At 44.6% G+C, this 19,345-nt stretch overlaps 2 protein-coding genes across 12 annotated transcripts in view; both read left to right on the top strand.

Annotated features, from left to right (window-relative positions):
- The window catches only part of ACSL1 (acyl-CoA synthetase long chain family member 1), a 65,437-nt gene extending 54,549 nt beyond the window's left edge, over positions 1-10,888 (top strand). For all 3 annotated transcript variants that reach the window (XM_073341795.2, XM_073341796.2, XM_073341798.2), the window contains exons 15-21: positions 2,521-2,593; positions 3,624-3,712; positions 4,234-4,350; positions 7,201-7,344; positions 8,776-8,877; positions 8,975-9,046; positions 9,301-10,888. In XM_073341795.2, the coding sequence (XP_073197896.2) occupies positions 2,521-2,593; positions 3,624-3,712; positions 4,234-4,350; positions 7,201-7,344; positions 8,776-8,877; positions 8,975-9,046; positions 9,301-9,441 (738 nt within the window). In that variant the 3' untranslated portion in view covers positions 9,442-10,888. The remainder of the gene's footprint in view (positions 1-2,520; positions 2,594-3,623; positions 3,713-4,233; positions 4,351-7,200; positions 7,345-8,775; positions 8,878-8,974; positions 9,047-9,300) is intronic.
- A 6,536-nt stretch (positions 10,889-17,424) lies between these two features.
- CENPU (centromere protein U) overlaps positions 17,425-19,345 on the top strand; it is a 35,197-nt gene continuing 33,276 nt past the window's right edge. For 7 of the 9 annotated variants that reach the window (XR_012158647.2, XR_012158648.2, XR_012158649.2 and 4 more), the window contains exon 1: positions 17,425-17,738. The gene's annotated coding sequence lies outside the window, so the exon portion shown is untranslated. Of the gene's footprint in view, positions 17,739-18,643; positions 18,669-19,345 lie in introns of those variants that run through there. The other 2 variants (XR_012158653.2, XR_012158652.2) reach the window with 2 other exon arrangements.

The raw sequence follows: 19,345 nt of genomic DNA, 5'->3' as shown, positions 1-19,345 counted from the left end.
TTCACCCAGTGGAGGTACACCATCTTGGTCTGTTTGCGCCAAACAAATGCAATTTCTACTGCTCCAGAGCAGCATGAGGCAGAGACTCCAGGGGTGATGCCTTTTTGTTATCCTGGATGGACCATCTGAAGTATGCCTTTCCTCCCCATCCCTTTGCTACCCAGGTTCTCTGGGAAAGCTTGCCACAACGGCACCAGGGGATCCTCATCGCACCCAATTAGCCCAGACAATTTTGGTTTGTGGACCTTTATGAATGTTGTCCGTCCTCCCATCTATATTCAACTCTTTCCAGATATGTTGACTCAGAAGGGCAGGATCAAACATTCCAATCCAGACTCTCCATTTCACAGGCTGATACTTGCATGGATCCTAGACCTAGAATGTTAATGTTCAGAAGCTACTGAGCTATCCTCAGTTGCCACATTTTTTTGTGAAGATTTTTCTGCTATGTAGCAAAATGGAGGTATCACCAGAATTGGCAGGGGGGAGTGGGGTTTGTTCCTTAGTCTGGTGTTTTTTATAATCTCCTGCCCCTCAGTGTTAGGGCTTTCTGTTAGCTTGTCCAACTGGCAGAAATAAGCTCTCTCCATCCTCCAGTGGAGGGCTGCTCTCTCTACTCACCCTACCACAACTTGATTCCTGAAAGACCTAATTAGCACCTTCCCATCAGTGATAAAGTGAACACACAATGGGACCTAAACCTGGTACTCTGAGCTCTTACCAGACCACCCTTTAAACTGAGGGCTATATGTTCCATGTCTCACCTTTCCATGAAGGTTGCTGTCTTAGTTGCTATCTCCTTAGCCAGACGGGTAAGCAGATTGGGAACACTCGTGGCTGACCTGGTATACACCATATTTCATAGAGTTAAAGTCCTCCATCTCCAACATGAAACTCATCCTAACCTAAGAGTTTCACATGAACCGGCATATTCACTTAACACAGTGGTTCTTAACTTTTACTGCAGCCTGCACCCCTTTGGTTCTCAAAATATGTATCTCGCATCCCTTATTGTAGGTCAGTTCTTTAAACCTAGATATATTTTTGTTTGTATATTACAGTAATCGTTAAATGTATAATGTTCATAAATACATAGGTTTGTTGGAACAAAATAGTTGTACTTGCGTGCCTGTACTTAATTTGTGTTTTCGACTTACCTTCTAAAAAAAAACTGGTGCGTCTTGCACACCCAGAAAGGGCATCTCACACCCCAGGTTAAAAACCGCTGTTAAGACTTAACAGTATTCTTTCCACAAACCTCTTGCTTCCAGCAAAAAAAAGACTGCACTCCCTCAACATGAGACTGGCCTTTGATCTTTATCTGCAAAGAACAAAACTAACTGGACAATACAGACTACTTTTTACTATAGCAGCACGGTTGCATTATTAGTCCAGAGATACTCAGTGGATCTCTGGATACATTATTTAGTGTCTTCAGTTGGCAGGTATTCCTCCCCAAGATGGGGTGAGGGCCCATTTTTCAAGAGCACAAGTAACCTCAACAGCATCTTTGAGATTACAATACCAGACCTTCGTAAGACAGCTACTTGGAGCACCATCCGCACATTTACAAAGCATTATGTCTTAGTTCAGGCTTCTTTGGCAGATGCAGCTCTGATATTGACAGTGTTAGACATCCATACCAACTGACTTCTTGCACCCTCCTCCTGTTTGAATACTGCTTACCAATCACTGACTTGTGGAATATACACAGGAACCAGCACTCGAGGAAATGGAGGCTACTTACCTATAATTTGGAGGTTCTTCAAGATGTATAGTCCCTATCTATATTCCGCTGCCCACCGTCCTTCCCCTGATTTTTTTCTTTTCAGTAAGAGAAAACTGGAGAGGTGTTGGTTCCATGCTGCACCTTATGCTCTCTGTTCAGAGCACAAGGAGAGCAGTTGCAAATGCATGGATCAGTGGACACTATTTGTTATAAATTTCCAGTCTCTGGCATACCCGTCCCTCAGGTGGAATACGGATAGGGACCACACATCTCAAAGAACCTCCAGTTACAGGTAAGTAATCTCCATTTCCTCCATGGTTAGTCCATTTTTGAGAATTGGTTTTGGCTGGAACTTAGCCATCTTGTGTAGGCTTTATAACACTGGTCAATAATGCTTTTCTTCCATCTTTAAAGTTGTTGCCTGCCTGCCTGCCTGCCTCTTGGTGGTATAAGACTTAATTTACCAATGCTATAATGCACCTACATCTTCTGAAGAGCTCCACACAAGTGGAAAGTATGGTATGCTGTGCTCTAGTTGAGTGACATGTGTAAGTAATATATATGTACTTCAAACTAGAGTTTTAAAACATTATAGTGGATAGTTTTTTAGGTAATATTTTAACTTGGCAGCTTCCTTCTTGTAGCATACTTAGATTACAAGTTACACAACTCAAAGTTGAATTGCACTGAGCTAAAGGACAAATGTCTCCATTTCTACTTTAAAATTGAAACTATAAAGTGACCGGTATCAAGGTCCCTTGTTCAAGTTTATTTTTGTTTCAATTGAATAGTTCTATGAAGGCTATGGACAAACTGAATGCACAGCTGGATGCTCCCTGACATTACCTGGTGACTGGACAGCTGGTATGGTTTCTCTGATCTTCTCCTGAGTGAACTAATTTAGTCATCTATTCCAGATGTTGGTGTGGACATCACTTATACTGTTCTTAAAGCTGTCCCTAAAGTACTGTAATGGATTACTTGAGTTTTTTCTAGTGCAGTGATAAAGGGTTGTTTGAAGACTTCACTTGAAGCAAGCCACCACCTATAACTAGATGTGAACATAATGTTACAAGGCTGAACCATAAGACTACCTCTCTATAGGGCTTTAAGGGAAATTGAAACATGAGTCATAATATCCTGTAGTTTCTGTATATTAACGTTATAGGAACTAGATGTCCAGAGAACTTGGATCAGTTGTCTGCAAACAGCCATTTGAAACACTGGTACAGTACCCGTTTCTCTCAAAGCAGAGAAGCATTTCTCCTGTTAGCTAGATGTTGTAATTACTTCAGAGATCTGGTAAACTAAACCAAATTGAAATTATAGCAACTTAAATGTCAAGTGTCCTGCTTCTGAATGAAACATTCTGTACATCCTGAGGGAAAACTCTGGATATGTTAATATGATGTAAAAGTTTGTCCCAATAGGACATAATTCTGCAGTATCTTAATCTGTTCTATAGTCAGAAGTCTCAATTGGTTTTCACTGTGAAATCATGCAGTGTTAAACAATTCTTTGAAAAACAAAACCCCAAATTACTGCCTTGTGGTAATGATGCTTCTGCGCATACCCAGTAACGAAGTATGCACTTTTCTTGTAATACCTTCATCCCCATCTCAGCCCCTGCCCTTAAATTTGATTCCTCCAAGCTAGTACACAAGTATTGTTAGCTAGCTGTGTGGAAAGGAAGGATGGCCTTGACTTGTCCAGCATCGCATTGTCTGTCGGACCTAAGAGATTTACTGACTCCTGTAGTACAGTGTGTGAGCCAATGGATGGAATGCCAGCTTTTGATTTGTTTTTAGACTTAATCCTAAAACTGTAAGCTTGAAAGGTCTGGTAAGCAACCTGAACACAAATACATTTAAGGTTAATGTCTGTTCTATTAAAGGTCATGTTGGACCACCAATGCCTTGCAGTCTCTTAAAGCTTGTTGATGTAGAAGAAATGAATTACTTTGCTGTCAAAGGAGAGGGTGAGGTGAGTAACATTTTAAGGGTCTATAAGATTTTTGAAGAGATTTGTAGAGGGTTCTTGTGCAACCTCTAGCCATCTGGTGAGCTAAAATCAAATTAACCTTATATTTGAAGCTAGGGAGGTTTAGTAGGTGCTTGACAAAAGTAGCTCTCCTAGTCTACTTCTGACTGGAGGAGTTTGACTATTAACTGCATAAACACAACAGACCTCTACTAGGGGATATTAAGTCATTCTGCCTCAATGACACTGGAGCAGGTTAACGGTCAATAGTTGTACACTTAAGCAATTGAGTATAAACAGTTATTTGCTGTTGTTTAACTATATTATATTACAGTCCTGCATAATGAAGAGAACTCTACTAAGCTGAGATTTTGTGGCTATAATTTAGAAAATTACTCTATTTTGGTGCTTCTAGAGACAAATGGGGAAACGAACTTCCTCTGAGAACTAAGTTTTTATCCACAAATCACTTATTGATTACTAACTTTCTTGCCCATCAGTCTTGATTAACAAACTCATTTCAGGTATGTGTGAAAGGGCCAAATGTATTTCAAGGCTACTTAAAGGATCCAGAAAAAACAGCAGAAGCTCTAGACAAAGATGGCTGGCTCCACACAGGAGATATTGGAAAATGGCTACCAGTAAGTCAGCTTGTATTGCTTAAACATGCTTTTGTAAAACTAACTGCATCTGTTATGTTGTCAATGGCTGAGTTCCCCAAGGGGCCTTCCATAAGGCTTGAGGCTCAGTTCCTTTTGCAAAGGTGCTTTGAGATACTCTGTTGCAAAGTACTATAAGTAAGGCTACATTTGTCAGGGTGGTCATGGAAGTCATGGAATCTGACTTCCAGAGACCTCCATGACATTCTCTGTTTCAGCCCCAGGGGCTGCAGGACTCTTGAGCTGGCAGCCAGCAGGGCCTTGGCAGGGTTCCAGCAACAGGCAATGAGGCCCCCTGCAAGATTCCAGGACAGGTGAGGGACTTCTCAGGGGGCCCTCCTCAAGGTTCCAATGGCAGGAAACGGCCTTGCGTGGCGGAGGGGGGACATCTTGGACAACTGGCTGGGAGCGTCCCGTTTTCTCTTTGGGAAAAGTGGTCACACTGCAGCTCCCAGCCGCTGTGGGCAGAGGGGGGGAACCCCACAGTTCCTAGCCACCATGGTGGCAGGGGAAACCATGGAGCAGCAAAAGTCAGACAGGTCTTGGCTTCTGTGAATTTTTGTTTATTGCCTGTGACATGTCCACTTTTTTTAACTAAAAATAACAGTCAAAATCGTAGCCTTAACTATAAGTGAAGTTTGAAATGGGAACAAAGCACTAGCCATTTTTATACTATCAGAAGATAAATAGCAGTACCTCAGTCTGATACAGCAGTACCACTGTGTGGTGCTGTTCAAGAGGCTTTAGCAAAATTCCAAAATGCCTTGAGGAATATCTTCATTTATTCCAAATTTGAGAGACTTGTATTGAAGACTGATACTTTCAATTATTGGAGTTATTCTATTGGGTACCATAGGTCCAAATGTCCTATATACATTTCCCTCCAGCACAGGGGTGGGTGACCTTTTTTGGCCTGCGGACCACATCAAGGTTGTGAAACTATATGGAGGGCCAGGTTGGAGAGGCACAGCCTTCCCTGACTGCCCCCCCCAAGACCCCGCCCCCCAGGACTCCCACACGTATCTGCCGCCGCCGTCTGCCCCATCCAACTGCTCCCTCTCCCCTAACTGCCCCCTGGGACCCCTTGCTCCTTATCCAACCTCCCCGCCCCCTTACCATGCCACTGAGAGCTGAAGCTGTGGGGGATGGGGGACCAGCAGGGGAGAGGCCAGGCAGGAACGTCCCGCAGGCCAGATATGGCCCTCAGGCTGTAGTTTGCCCACCTCTGCTCTAATGTTATGTATGTTCAATGCTGTGTCTAACTAATTCAAAAACACACTCTGCCCTTATTTAAGAAACCTCTTGCAACTCATGATGGGTTTGGGTCCGTTTTCTTGGATGAAAACGTGGACCATCAAACATAAGAGGGTGAGGGGAAACAAATCCTAGCATGAACATAGTGCTTATAACTGGTACTGAATCTGTCCTATATACTAAGGAAAGGATCAGTGGTTGGAGCCAGAAAATGGATTATTGGCAGTGTCAGCACTGAAGCAATCCTAGGCTATGCATAAATGTGAAGGGACAAATCACTTTCCACTCCTTTCTCCTCCTCCCCCCTCTAGCCTCAAATAAGGCTTCAGTGAGCAAAAGACTCTAGATCATGGGTGGGCAAACTCTTTGGCCTGAAGGCCACATCTGGGTATGGGTGGTGGGGTTTGGGTTTGGGTTTAGGTTTAGGCTTTGGCCCCGGCAAGTCTAATGCCAGCCTTGGTGACCCCATTAAAATGGGGTCGCAACTCATTTGGGGTCCCAACCCACAGTTTGAGAACCGCTGGTCTAGAGCAGGGGTGGGCAAACTTTTTGGCCTGAGGGCCATATCTGGGAATAGAAATTGTATGGTGGTCATGAATGCTCACAAAATTGGGGGTTGGGGTGCTGGAGGGGGTGAGGGCTCCAGCTGGGGGTGTGGGCTTTAGGGTGGGGCCAGGAATGAAGAGTTCAGGGTGTGGGAGGGTGCTCCAGGCTAGGACTAAGGAGTTCAGAGGGCAGGAAGGGGATCAGGGCTGGGGCAGAGGGGGTTGGGGCGTGGGGGCGTCAGTGGTGCAGGCTCTTACCTCCGGGCGGTCCTTACCTCAAGCAGCTCCCAGAAGAAACAGCATGTCCCCACTCCGGCTCCTACGCTGAGACATGGCCAGGCGGCTCTGCGCGTTGCCCTGTCCGCAGGCACCACCCCTGCAGCTCCTATTGGCCATGGTTCCTAGCCAATGGGAGCTGCAGGGACAGCGCTTGGGACAGGCAGCGTGCGGAGCCCCCTGGCTGTCCCTACATGTAGGAGCCAGAGTGGGGACATGCTGCTGCTGCTTCCAGGAGCCACGCAGAGTGGTGCAAGCCTCTGACCCCCACTCCCCAGCTGCAGTGCCGGAGCAGGGCAAGCGCTGGAGCGGGGATGCCCCGGACCCTGCTCCCTGGCAGGAGCTCCAGGACTGGATTAAAACATCTGGAGGGCCGGATGTGGCCCCCGGGCCATAGTTTGCCCACCCCTGCTCTAGATCCATTATCTAGCCTAATAATTTGAATGGCTTGTCTGCCTGCCTTTCCCTCTTGCTTTCAGTTTTTCCTTAGTAGTATTAAATCATGTGACCTCTGTTTAAATAGACAGCAAAAATCAGAACAGTCTCTAAATCGAGTACATTCAGGCAAAAGTTATTCCTGTTACAGGCTTGGAGTGAACTAATATTGATAGGATTACTGGTTGGTTCTTGGGCTACTCTAAGTATTTACCTTCCTGGTATTTAATCTGCCAGTGTGTGTTTGTAAAGCTTTGCAGCATGGCTCATAAAATGCCTGCCTTCTGTAAAGAGAAATAAATTAAATTCTCTTATCCCACAGAATGGTACCTTAAAGATCATCGACCGGAAAAAGCATATATTCAAACTTGCACAGGGAGAGTACATAGCACCAGAGAAAATAGAAAATGTATATATGAGAAGTGAACCTGTTGCTCAGGTGTTTGTCTATGGAGAAAGCTTGCAGGTAGGTATCCTTCAATGAGATGCAAATGATAGGTATGGTTATTAATGCAATCTCCCTTTTTAAAAACTGACACTCAGTTAAATCTTATAACCATTTCTCCTTGTTGCTACATCTGTCTGAAAATTCTGTTTTAATGCCCTAATTGCATCACTTACGTAACTTATTCCAGATCTAAGAGACAAGGTGGGTGAGGTAATATCTTTTTATTGGAACAGCTTCTGTTGGTGAGACTTTCAAGCTTACACAGAGCTCTTCAGGTCTGGGAAACTTATTTAGCTGTGGCACTGAGTACAAGGTGGAACAGATAGTTTAGCATAAATAGCTAACACGTTTCCAGGGACCATTTGCAGTGAAGTGGCCAATTAACAGTCCTCCTGTCATGGGCTGGGTTGGGGAGTGAGTTATACATTGTTGTAATAAGCCATAAATACAGTGCTTCTATTCAGTCCATGATTTTTAGTGTCTAGCCAACTTATGAATTTAAGCTCTCGGGCTCATCTTTTGAAGATGTTGTGCAGATTTCCTTTGAGGATGAGAACTGAGAGGTCAGATATAGTGATCATTTTGTGAAAAAATGTTCACCTTCAGTTGACTTGTCTTCCATAATTTTTCTGAGAGCTCATTTGGGAGCAAAGTGATTGTCTTGTTTCTTACCCATATATTGTTGGGGCATTTCGTGAACAATCCAGGGACCTTGAAAGTGTTTGGAGGGGGTGAGCAGAGGAGGTTTTGATCATTAAAGCAGTGGAGATATGTCTACAGGTTTTGCATCTGTCCTGGCAGGGTCTGGTGCCGCTTTGAATTGGTTGTTCCTTGGTCTTTGGGGAACTTGCTTCTAGTGAGCTTGGAGAGGTTGGGGTTAGTATGAAATCCAGAAGAAGGGGTTCAGGAAGTGGTCCCCACAAGTATGGGTTGTAGTTGTTTGATACCTTTGTATGAGTTCCAGTGTGGAACAACTAGGGGACAACTAGGGCTGTGAAGCTGGATGGAGTTTAATATCTTTATTGAAGTAGGTTCTCTTGGGGTATTAGGGATCCAAGCCAGGCTAGACAGTGGAACCAAAGTTTCTGGTTTTGGGTACTAATGAAATGCTGCTTACATTGGAAACCATTCTGAAGGGGAAATGGACTATTTTTTAAACTAATATTCAAGTATTAATGCACTTTTTGTCATCTTTCAACTTAAAATGTGGTCTTTAAAAATTTAGAGTAACTGCCTCCAGCTTCTAAATGTAGAAAGTTGCATATGAAAGTTAGTCAACATTTTGTTGGTTATATGTTGCAAAAAACTCTGAAGCAAAAGTTGTAACTAATTATGAAAGTGTTGATCTGCATGTAGACTAACAGTGGAGCGCTGGGAGCTTCTAGGAAATTCAGTTAAATGTTTGTTCAGCAAATATGTGCTTTTTTTTTTTTTTTGAATTATTTTTAGGCCTTCTTAATAGCTATTGTAGTACCAGATGCAGAGACTTTGTCTAACTGGGCCAAGAAAAAGGGATTTGAAGGTTCATATGAAGAACTATGCAAAAACAAGGTAGGTGCTCTAAAATGTAGAGTCCAATCATTGGTCTTTTCAATTCTCTTTAACATGTAGAATGCAATATATAGTATAATTTTTTTAATCTTGGTAGGACCTCAAAAAACATATTCTGGAAGATATGTTGAAGGTTGGGAAAGAATCTGGCTTGAAGTCATTTGAGCAGGTGAGAAACTGTCATAGCAATTGTGCAATTGGAATTGAACTCAACTTTCACTCATTACCTGGCTCTCCAAACATGTCAATACCTACATAATCTGACTGTGCAGAAACTGCTTTGAACTAATCTTCTTCCCTAAGTGATCTGCTAAATAATATACAATACCTGTACACTACTACATTTTGTAAGCCCTTTTTACTATGGGATGCACTCAGCAAAGTAGAAGTAAATCTAGGCTAATTGTTGTTCGTTTTTTCCAGGTCAAAGGCATTGCCCTGAGCATGGAGATGTTTTCTGTTGAAAATGGCTTGTTGACACCAACACTGAAGGCAAAGAGACAAGAACTACAAAAATTCTTCAAGTCACAGATAGATGAACTCTCTGCTAATATCAGGATGTAACTGAGGGAACAGTGGGTTGAAGAGAATGGCAAACATCCAGTCTACTGCTGGCCTTCATATTTGTAATTTGACTACAGCAAACATAGGGAAGGAAACTGTGCAATCATTAACTTGTACACAAATGGGTACCTGCCATAGGAATACTGAAGAAAATGGAACATTGCCTTACTGTCCAGTTATGTTGCAGACCATTTTTATGGTGAACTACAATTTCCAAAATTAGCCTTAAACTGTAAATGTAACTATGATTAAGTTATTTAAACTTCCTCAACCAAAAATGTGACTTTTTTTTGTTAACCAGGGAGTTGGTTTCCTTGTTGCCAGCATGTTCCTGTCTGCAGGATACTTTGCAACTGTCCACCCCAAAGGATTTAGCATACTGGAGAGGTCTCTCTATTCTACTGCAGGGGAAAACAGTTAATCATCAAATAAAAAGCGATAGCTGTTAACAGTGCTTCTTGCATTAGCCCTAAAATTTGGTAAGACCGTGCCCCATTGAAGAGAACTTCCTTCAGCATGCCCCATTGAAGAGATCTCAGAAGCTTACTCTTGTGTAAGCTAGAAGTTGAATACCTATCAAATACCCCTGTGCAGGTGGTGAATGATGCAATACTGGCTCTCTAAATTAGTCTGTTTAATTCTTCTGCCTTAGGAGGGCGTATGCAACTAATTCATCAACATAGCAAAAACTATTTAACACAAGCTTCAGACATAGTTGTGTAAATGGATCCAAACTCTGGAACAAGACTGGAATTTAAAGAAGGAAACCATTCAAGAGCTTGACTGTGCTAATGGCCAGGTAAATGTACACCTTGCACTAGCCAAGTGACTCCTGCAATGGGCCCCTCCTGTATTTAATCTGCTTTGTTCCATTAACATGCGAAGTGCTCTAAACACAGAATAGCTTCTGTCACACTCCCTCAGCTGTCTGATTTAATGTATGAGCAATTGAGTACAATGGGTGAGAGCAGAAAGCAGGAATGTTTTTCTATCCGACACACTTCGAAGCAATTGGAAGTATTCAGACAAGGTGGCAGAGGAGAGAGAGAACGCACGCTAGACTTTCCCCTGAACAAATTCCCACATAGTATAAGAATACATAAATAAAATCGTAGTCCAAAGTTCAGTTGGAAAATTGGCAGAATTAAGCCTTGTTACAAATAAAGATTTACCACTAGCATTCATTACTGTTTGGAAACATGGATATATGTAAAATACAAGCACAAGGTTTGCACTAAGATTTGTGTGATTGTAATGCATTATTTAGTATAACTTCATACATGTGTACCCTAATTGCACACATCCAAATCAATGCTCTTAGAATATCAAGTAACTTGTTACATGGGAGTTCAGATGTTTGCTTAGTGTTGGCTATTTCTATGTTTTATAAACCAAAACAATTTCCAAAACCAATGAAGGAAACCAAAATAAATATTTCTGCATTTCATGTGAGTGGAGCACTTATTTTTCAAGGTAAGAAGATAATAGCTAATGTACTGACAGAATATGAAATAAGACTATACATCAGACAACTGCTCTAACTAAACATTTGGGTGACTTACTAAGCAATGAATCTTCATTCTTCCAGTATTTGTCATACAGAAGTGGTAGTTCTGGTTGTTTAAACTTGTCTCTACAAAACTGGGACACCCAAGGATAACTTCTTATCATGGCCTACTGCTACTTATCTGCAGACTCTTGGTTAATATGCCTATAACATTAAGACAAAGCATACGTTGTAACTTGCTTGATCAGCATAAATAAACTGATCCTATTCTCAAAGGAAGCACAAAATATCTTCAAATACCTCCTTGCAAGTAGCTGGGTGTTGTAATCAGTATGCTGGAGGCATGAATAAAGGTTACATTCTTAAATATAAACCTTTGGCAATTGTGATTGTCAAAACCACGTGGGACGGAAGCTTGATATACAAGTTGTTATTGCTAAGGTAAATCTTGTTCTCTTGTGACATACTTCACAACACCTTAAATTCAGCCTAGAACTTTAAGAGGAGTTGGTGGGCTTGCAACTTTCTTAGATCTAGTTGACTCATCTCCTTGACCATTGTCAGTCTGGTTTCTTACCTAGGTGTGTACTGGAGACCACACTTGATGCTCTGGTGGGTGATCTAAGGATGGGGGATCAGGTGTCGCTGCTTTAATGACAGCTATAGCTGTCCTTGGTACCTTATCAGTGTGGTGTCTGCTTATCTGCAGATAAGTTGGGGGATGGGGTTAATAGGGCTACTGTAAAGAGGCTTTGTACTTCCCTTGCAGCGGTCTGTTAACAAGATGGTAAAACTGCTACCATCTGGGAGTGTCTTGGGAGACTCTTACAGCGCTCCTGTCACTCTGGTGCAGTATGTACATGATGCTGCTGGGAGGATAGTGAGGGGCTTAACTGGTATCCCTGCACCTTTCTCCAATCTGGCCCAAATGGTTGAGTGACACTTAATGCCTGGGTGACATCAGGGCCTGCATGACAACCTGAACCTCAGTCCAGAAGAGAGATTGGGATGCAAATAGCAAGAATATCAGCCTTTCTACTAGGTGTCTTTCACTTGTTCGGGTTTGCAAACTATAGATCTGTTTTCAAGTCCAAGTACTACTAAATATCTGGTAGCCGTAATAGGACAACTGCCTCACTTAAATGTGTCTAGGAGGCTGCAACTATTCATCTTAAAGGTGAACCTTTGCAATGGTCACCTTCTAATGGTCAGGCTAGACTGACATGAACTCTGAAGGAGCTGTAACTTGACAATATAGAAACTGAAGCTGGCACAGAATGCAGTGGTCAGCAGGGTAAGTGAAGTGTCATGCCATGAACAATAAGATCTCTGTGCTCCAGGACCCACCCTGGCTGTCAGAGTTGATGGGTGGAGTTCAAGATGCACAGGGACTTTTTTTGACCTATAAAACCCTACTAACAGAGGACCTACCCGCCCAAGACCATCTCAAGCCCCATGGCATTCTCCACTCTAGTAGCCTGCCATGTTGAGTGCCTTGGCTTCAGTGGCATAAAGAATAGGCTGGTGGCAGAGCATTTTATGAGGCAGTCACAGCCTCAGAATGCAAGTTCCTTTCCTGGTCCAAAATATCCTAAAATGTTCCACAATGGAAAGCGCATGATTTGAAAACTGGAAGAATGGTGAGGAATTGTTGGAGAAGGTGCTGCTGGTCTGTTGCTTTTTAAGTCCTTTATACTGTCTTGCTGGTGAGATTATATTCTACTCCATTTTAATTATGCGGGATATTATTCATAATTGCTGAGAGCATATAGATATGTACCCTTCTTGGCACTTATGTGATATATATTAAAATGTTCAACCCTACTTGGTTCTGGACACTGATTTAAACCAAGTGATGACTCCTTTGTATCAAGTTTGCCTAACAATGGTAGTCTTCAAGACTAACTTTTTAAGGGTATGGCCTAGAGTGTAATTAGACAACCACAGCTGACTCAGCAGTAGAAACATGGCAACTCTACCAGCTACTGACTCAAATTCAACCTCAGGATGCCCATTAAATTTGAACTTGAGCTGCTATCAGGAAGTGTGGGGTTGAAGATGAACTGAAAGCACTACAATCTTAATTCATGTTCGCTAACGTGAGTTAACACTTTGTGTGTGCAGTGTAGCTATATCCTAAATCTCAGTCCTGTTGTGGTAGTGGCATACTGCACTTCTGTAATAGAAACAGCCTAATAACTAAGTGCCTTTGAGAGGTGGGGAGTCCTGCTTAGCCACAGGGACAAATGTTTCAAGTGTAGTCTGCGTTCACTTTACGTTTATTTTAGGGCTGTTGATTGCAGCTAACTCATGATTGATCTCAGTTTTAATCACATTATTTAAACAATAGAATACCAATTGAAATTTATTAAATATTTTTGGAAGTCTTTCTACATTTTCAAATACTTATTTCAATTGCAACACAGACTACAAAGTGTACAATGCTCACTTTGTACTTTTAATCACAAATATTTGCACTGTAAAAATGATAAACAAAAACAGTGTTTCTCAGTTCACCTCATACAAGTACTGTAGTGCAATCTTTATTGTGAAAGTGCAACTTTAAAATGTAGGCTTTTTGTTACATCACTGCACTCCAAAAAAAAAAAAAAACAATGCAAAACTTTAGAGCCTACAAGTCCACTCAGTCCTAATTCTTGTTCAGCCAATCACTAAGACAAACAAGTTTTGTTTACATTTATAGAAAATAATGCTGCCCACTTATTTATAATGTCACCAGAAAGTGAGAACAGGCATTCACATGGGACTTTTGTAGCCAGCATTGCAAGGTATTTACGTGCCAGATATGCTAAACATTCATATGCCCCTTCATGCCTCAGCCACCATTCCAGAGGACATGCTTTCATGCGGAGGATGCTTTTTTTTTTTTTTAAATGTTTAAATTGTAACTGAGCTCTTTGAGGGAGAATTGTATGTCTGTCTCCATTTTACAAACATTCTGCCATATATTTTATACTATCGTATTCTCGGCTGATTACTCAGCACATCTTCATTTTAAGAACACTTTTGCTGCGGATGTGACTAAACACAAAGGTACCAATGTGAGATTTATAAAGATAGCTACAGCACTTGACCCAAGGTTTAAGAATCTGAAGTGCCTTCCAAAATCTGAGAGGGATGAGGGGTGGAGTATGCTTTCAGAAGTCTTAAGAGCAACACACCAAGGTGGAGACTACAGAACCAGTCACCAAAAAAGAAAATCCAGCCTTCTGCTGGTGCCCTCTGACTCATGATGATGAAAATGAACATGTCAATCCACACTGCTTTGGATTGTTATCGAACAGAGCCTGTTATCAGCATAGACACATGTCCTCTGGAATGGTGGTTGAAGCATGAAGGAACATGAGAGAAACCTGTCCATCATGAAGTAGAGGTCTGCTATAGCCCCATCACGACTAGCTGTCTGACATTTCTGCATGTCAGAATGTTCATCTCAGGAAAAATGTAATAGGGTGATGTATACAGTCTATTGCACCCCCACTCACCTAGCAGTGATGTATTATCCCTACCTCCTGAATACCAGATCAGTGTAAATTAGAATACAGCTCTTGTATCCAAACCTTTAAGGTATCTGCATTTAGTTGTTTAATTTGCAATGGAACTAGAGCTTGAGAATCCGTATAGTCCAATTACTATAGGACGGTGAAGAAATTTGGCAGCATGTGACCTCCAGAAGAAAGGGGAGCGTCTGTGTACCAGCAACGCAGATACACATAAGCAACTGTTTTCATGTTCTCTCCACAGGTACTAATGTGGAGAGTGGACTAGATGATACATCCTGAGAGAAGGGAACAGAAGGAGACTCCGCCGATTGGAAAGGCATGAGATGCACTGTCCTAGGGATGCAGGTTCCATGACCACCACTCCCAAGAGAAGGAGACGGGTGGTGGTGGTCGGGGACTCTCTCCTCAGGGGGACAGAGTCATCTATCTGCCGCCCAGACCAGGAAAACTGAGAAGTCTGCTGCTTACCAGGAGCTAGGATTCACAATGTGACGGAGAGATTGCCGAGACTCATCCAGCCTTTGGATCACTACCCCTTCCTGCTTCTCCACGTGGGCACCGATGATTCTGCCAAGAATGACCTTGAGCAGATCACTGCAGACTATGTGGCTCTGGGAAGAAGGATAAAAGAGTTGGTCTCACCCATCCTCCCGGTGGAAGGAAAAGGCCTGGGTAGAGACCGTCAAACCGTGGAAGTCAACGAATGCCTATGCAGGTGGTGTCAGAGAGAAGGCTTTGAATCTTTGACCATGGGATGGTGCTCCAAGAAGGAGGAGTGGTAGGCAGAGAGAGGCTCCACCTACTGAAGAGAGGGAAGAGCATCTTTGCAAGCAGGCTGGCTAACCTAGTAAGGAGGGCTTTAAACTAGGTTACCTCAGGGCTTTGCTCTCCTTCCCTCGGTGAAGTGGGGATGTGGGATACGGGGAGGAAGCACGAAGCAAATTAGAGGATTGGGCCAAAAGAAATCTGATGAGGTTCAACAAGGACAAGTACAGAGTCCTGCACTTAGGACGGAAGAATCCCGTGCAATGCTACAGACTAAGGACCGAATGGCTAGGCAGCTGTTCTGCAGAAAAGGACCTAGGGGTTACAGTGGACGAGAAGCTCGATATGAGTCAACAGTGGGCTGTTGCCAAGAAGGCCAATGGCATTTTGGGATGTATAAGTAGGGGCATTGCCAGCACATCGAGGGACGTGATCGTTCCCCTCTATTCGACATTGAGGCCTCATCTGGAGTACTATGTCCAGTTTTGGGCCCCACACTACAAGAAGGATGTGGAAAAATTGGAAAGAGTCCAGCGGAGGGCAAGAAAAATGATTAGGGGACTGGACCACATGACTTATGAGGAGAGGCTGAGGGAACTGGGATTGTTTAGTCTGCAGAAAAGAAGAATGAGGGGGGATTTGATAGCTGCTTTCAACTACCTGAAGGGGGGTTCTGAAAATGATGGATCTAGACTGTTCAGTGGTGGTAGACGATAGAATGAGGAGTAATGGTCTCAAGTTGCAGTGGGGGAGGTTTAGGTTGGATATTAGGAAAAACTTTTTTCCTAGGAGGGTGGTGGAACATTGAAATGCCTCACCTACGGAGGTGGTGGAATCTTCTTCTCTAGAAGTTCCTAAGGTCAGGCTTGACAAAGCCCTGGCTGGGATGATTTAGTTGGGGATTGGTTCTGCTTGAGCAGGGGGTTGAACTAGATGACCTCCTGAGGTCCCTTCCAACCCTGCTATTCTATGATTCTAAGTCCTTTTACTGGCTGAAGCACACATTCTGAAAAATCTGTTAAAATGGAAGCATTCAGCATCTATCACAGGCATCAGTAACCTTTCAGAAGTGGTGTACCGAGTCTTCATCTATTCACTCTAATTTAAGGTTTTGTGAGCCAGTAGTACATTTTTAGAAAGTCTTTCTGTCAGGCTATAATATATTACTAAACTATTGTTGTCTGTAAAGTAAATAAAGTTTTTTTTTAAAAAATGTTTAAGAAGCTTCATTTAAAATTAAATTAAAATGCAGAGCCGCCAGGACCTGGGCTCCATGTTACTGACAATCAGCTCCTCTGCTGCCTTTGGCACCCCTCCCATAGGTTGCCCACCCCAGCTCTATCATGTGGCTGCAAGATTTGTATAGATCTTCACTTACTTATTCAAGACTAAGCTTGAATTATGGCAGAATGGAGATGAAGTTGCTTCCCCCTATTTTTTTGTTTACACCTTGTCCTTTTGAAAAAGGCACCCTGGTGTATTTTGCTACACTAGGTACAGGCAGTAGTCTAATATTGTTCGAATTGACTGGGAAGTCTTAATCCCAGTGAAAAGAAAAGGAGTCCTTGTGGCACCTTAGAGACGAACAAATTTATCTGAGCATAACCTTTTGTGAGCTATAGCTTACTTCATTGGATGCATCTGATGAAGTGAGCTGTAGCTCAGGACAGCTTATGCTCAAATAAATTTCGCTCCAGCATCTCTCCTCGCCCCGCACAAGCCCTACGCCTTGGAGGAGGGGAGCATACAGCGCTCCACCGTGGGGGAGGGGAGCAGGGTTTCTCGGCTGGCAGGTGGGGCCCAGCCCGGCACTGATCAGCAGCTCCCACCGCTGGGCTGGGCTCAGTATTGCTTCAAAAGGAGCTCAGCTGCCAGGCCGGTGGCAGGCGCCAGTGCCCAGCCCCGGCTCGGCGGGGCAGCACTGACTGGTCAGTCCAACGGAGCCGGTCACGCGTGCTCTGGCAACGGGGTAGCTGAGGGGCCTGGAGACGAGCGGCCCGGCTCCGGCGCCGTCCCTCCAGCGGGTGCCTGGAGCCAGCCACCACAGACCGTGAGCGGCTCGTGCCCGCGCCTCTGGCCCACGCGCCGGCAAGAGCGGCGCTTCCCCCTTCTGTTCCAGGAGGGCGCTAGTTCCTGGCGCGCCCCCGTGCGGATCAGACCATTTACGCTGCGGAGGGAGGGGGGCATTTCACTCGAACGGCTACTACTGGACGTTCTAGCCTGCGGGGGCTCTGTAGGGGTTAACGGGTCCCCCTCTGCGGGGCGGTGAGCAGCGCCAGTGCGGGGAGTGCGTCACCCCCGCCCAGGGCGGTTAGAATTGCCGCGGGAAGATGCTCTCTGGGCCGGGAGCGGGTGCCGCAGCGTCAGTTACTGAGCGCGCGCGTCCCGCCCCCCGGCGCGCCTGCTGAGCCGAGCCCGGGCGCGGGCGCCGCCGCGCTACTCCCGCCGCTGCCCACCTACAGAGCGCGGACAGGGGCTAGGGGAGGCCGTTCTACTCCTCGGTTGGTCATTTGCCCTCCCCCTCCCCCCGCCCACTAACCGCCTGGTCTCGAGGGGGCTGGGAGGGTAGTGGGGGTGCCGGGGTGGGGCTGGCTCCTTGGAGGGGGCCAGAGCAATGGTGGTGGTGGTTGAGGGGGTGGGGAGTTGGGCGCTGGAGGCGGCTGGGGGGGGGGGAGGGGCAGATGAGGTTATGTCTGGGTCGTTATCCCAGCTTCTTGTTCCAAAACCCCAGCCAGGCCCTGGCCTGTCACATATTTGGCTACATCAGGCGGATGCAAGTGTTTGCCCAGGCTCTTGCCATTCGCATTTGGGGTCTACCCTCAGCTTCCACTTCCACGTTGCAGCCAGCCTTTGCCACCCCCGCTCTCACGCCAGTGTTTGTGTCCGAGGTCGGTGCCTCCCTGGGGGAGTTGTTCCGAAGGAACCCAGGTTCTCCAGGATCATCGGCTGTCCTGCCTTGTTGTTGGTCTGTAGCCTTCCAAAGTGTTTTTTTAGGGTGAGGGACTTTCAGAGGCAAAGCTCTTTTTGGACTTACACGTATTGGATGGTGGACTGTGTCCACGTATGTCTTGGATCATGCACCTGTTTTTTGTTTCTTTCTACTGAGGGAATCCTGCCTAATGGTAGTGCAGTCCCTGTGAAGTGGCATAGGGACAGGTGGGAAGTCAGTTTCAAGGAATCTGTGATGAACCTACTGATTGATTAAGTTTGCTGTTAGTTTTGTTTGCATGGCTCAAATGTGAGCATACGGGGGCACAGTACTCCGCAGTTGAGAAACACAGGGTGAGATTGGTTGCTTGGAGTCGTTGAAGTTAGTTTCCCATATTATGTTGTCCGGTTTCTGGAGTACATAATTCATGGAATTCACTTTTGTTTTTCAGCTTCCTTATGTGCTCTTTGAATGTCAGCATTTGGTCTAATGTGACCCCAAGGTACACCGGATGTTTATAATGCTCAAGGATTGTAGTATCCTACATTATCTGGAGTTTTTACTTAGACCGATGGTGTTTCAGCTGGAAGGCACTTACTTATGTCTTACTCGGGTTGGCATTCAGGAGCCATGTATGATGGTCTTCTCCAGGTACACTCAGGGAACCAGTTAGAATGCATTCAGTGTCCTCAGATCTTTCTGATTGGGTAGCAGCAATGCAAGGACTATCTGCATAAATGAATCTCTGCAAATCAAGGAATTCTGGTTGGTCATTTGTGAAGACATATTAAAAAAGCAAGGGTGACCATACTGAACCTTGGGGCAGTCCATTCCGTTGACTACTCCACTGGTGTTTCTGACTATCCATCTTGACAAAGAATGCTGATTCTCAAGCAGGGAAGAGACGACCTGGACCATCTTGCTATTTCTCAAAATTCTTCCCATGTTCAGTGTCTTAAGCCAGTGGTCTCCAAACTGGGGTGCACGAAATGATCCCGGGGGTGTGCGGCAGCAGGAGCGCCACCAGATGGCACTCTGCCGTTTTTGTTCTTCAGCAGCAGCTCTGCACGTCCACGGCTGGTGTTCCTAGGGTGACCAGACGACTGTCCCGATTTTTAGTTCTTTGTCCTGTGTCCCGACTGATGCATGGTTGGGATGCCATTTGTCCCAATATTGCGG

This window comes from Lepidochelys kempii, chromosome 4 (assembly GCF_965140285.1).
Source record: "Lepidochelys kempii isolate rLepKem1 chromosome 4, rLepKem1.hap1, whole genome shotgun sequence".
Lineage (NCBI taxonomy): Eukaryota > Metazoa > Chordata > Testudines > Cheloniidae > Lepidochelys > Lepidochelys kempii.
This window is presented reverse-complemented; position numbering and strand designations above follow the sequence as displayed.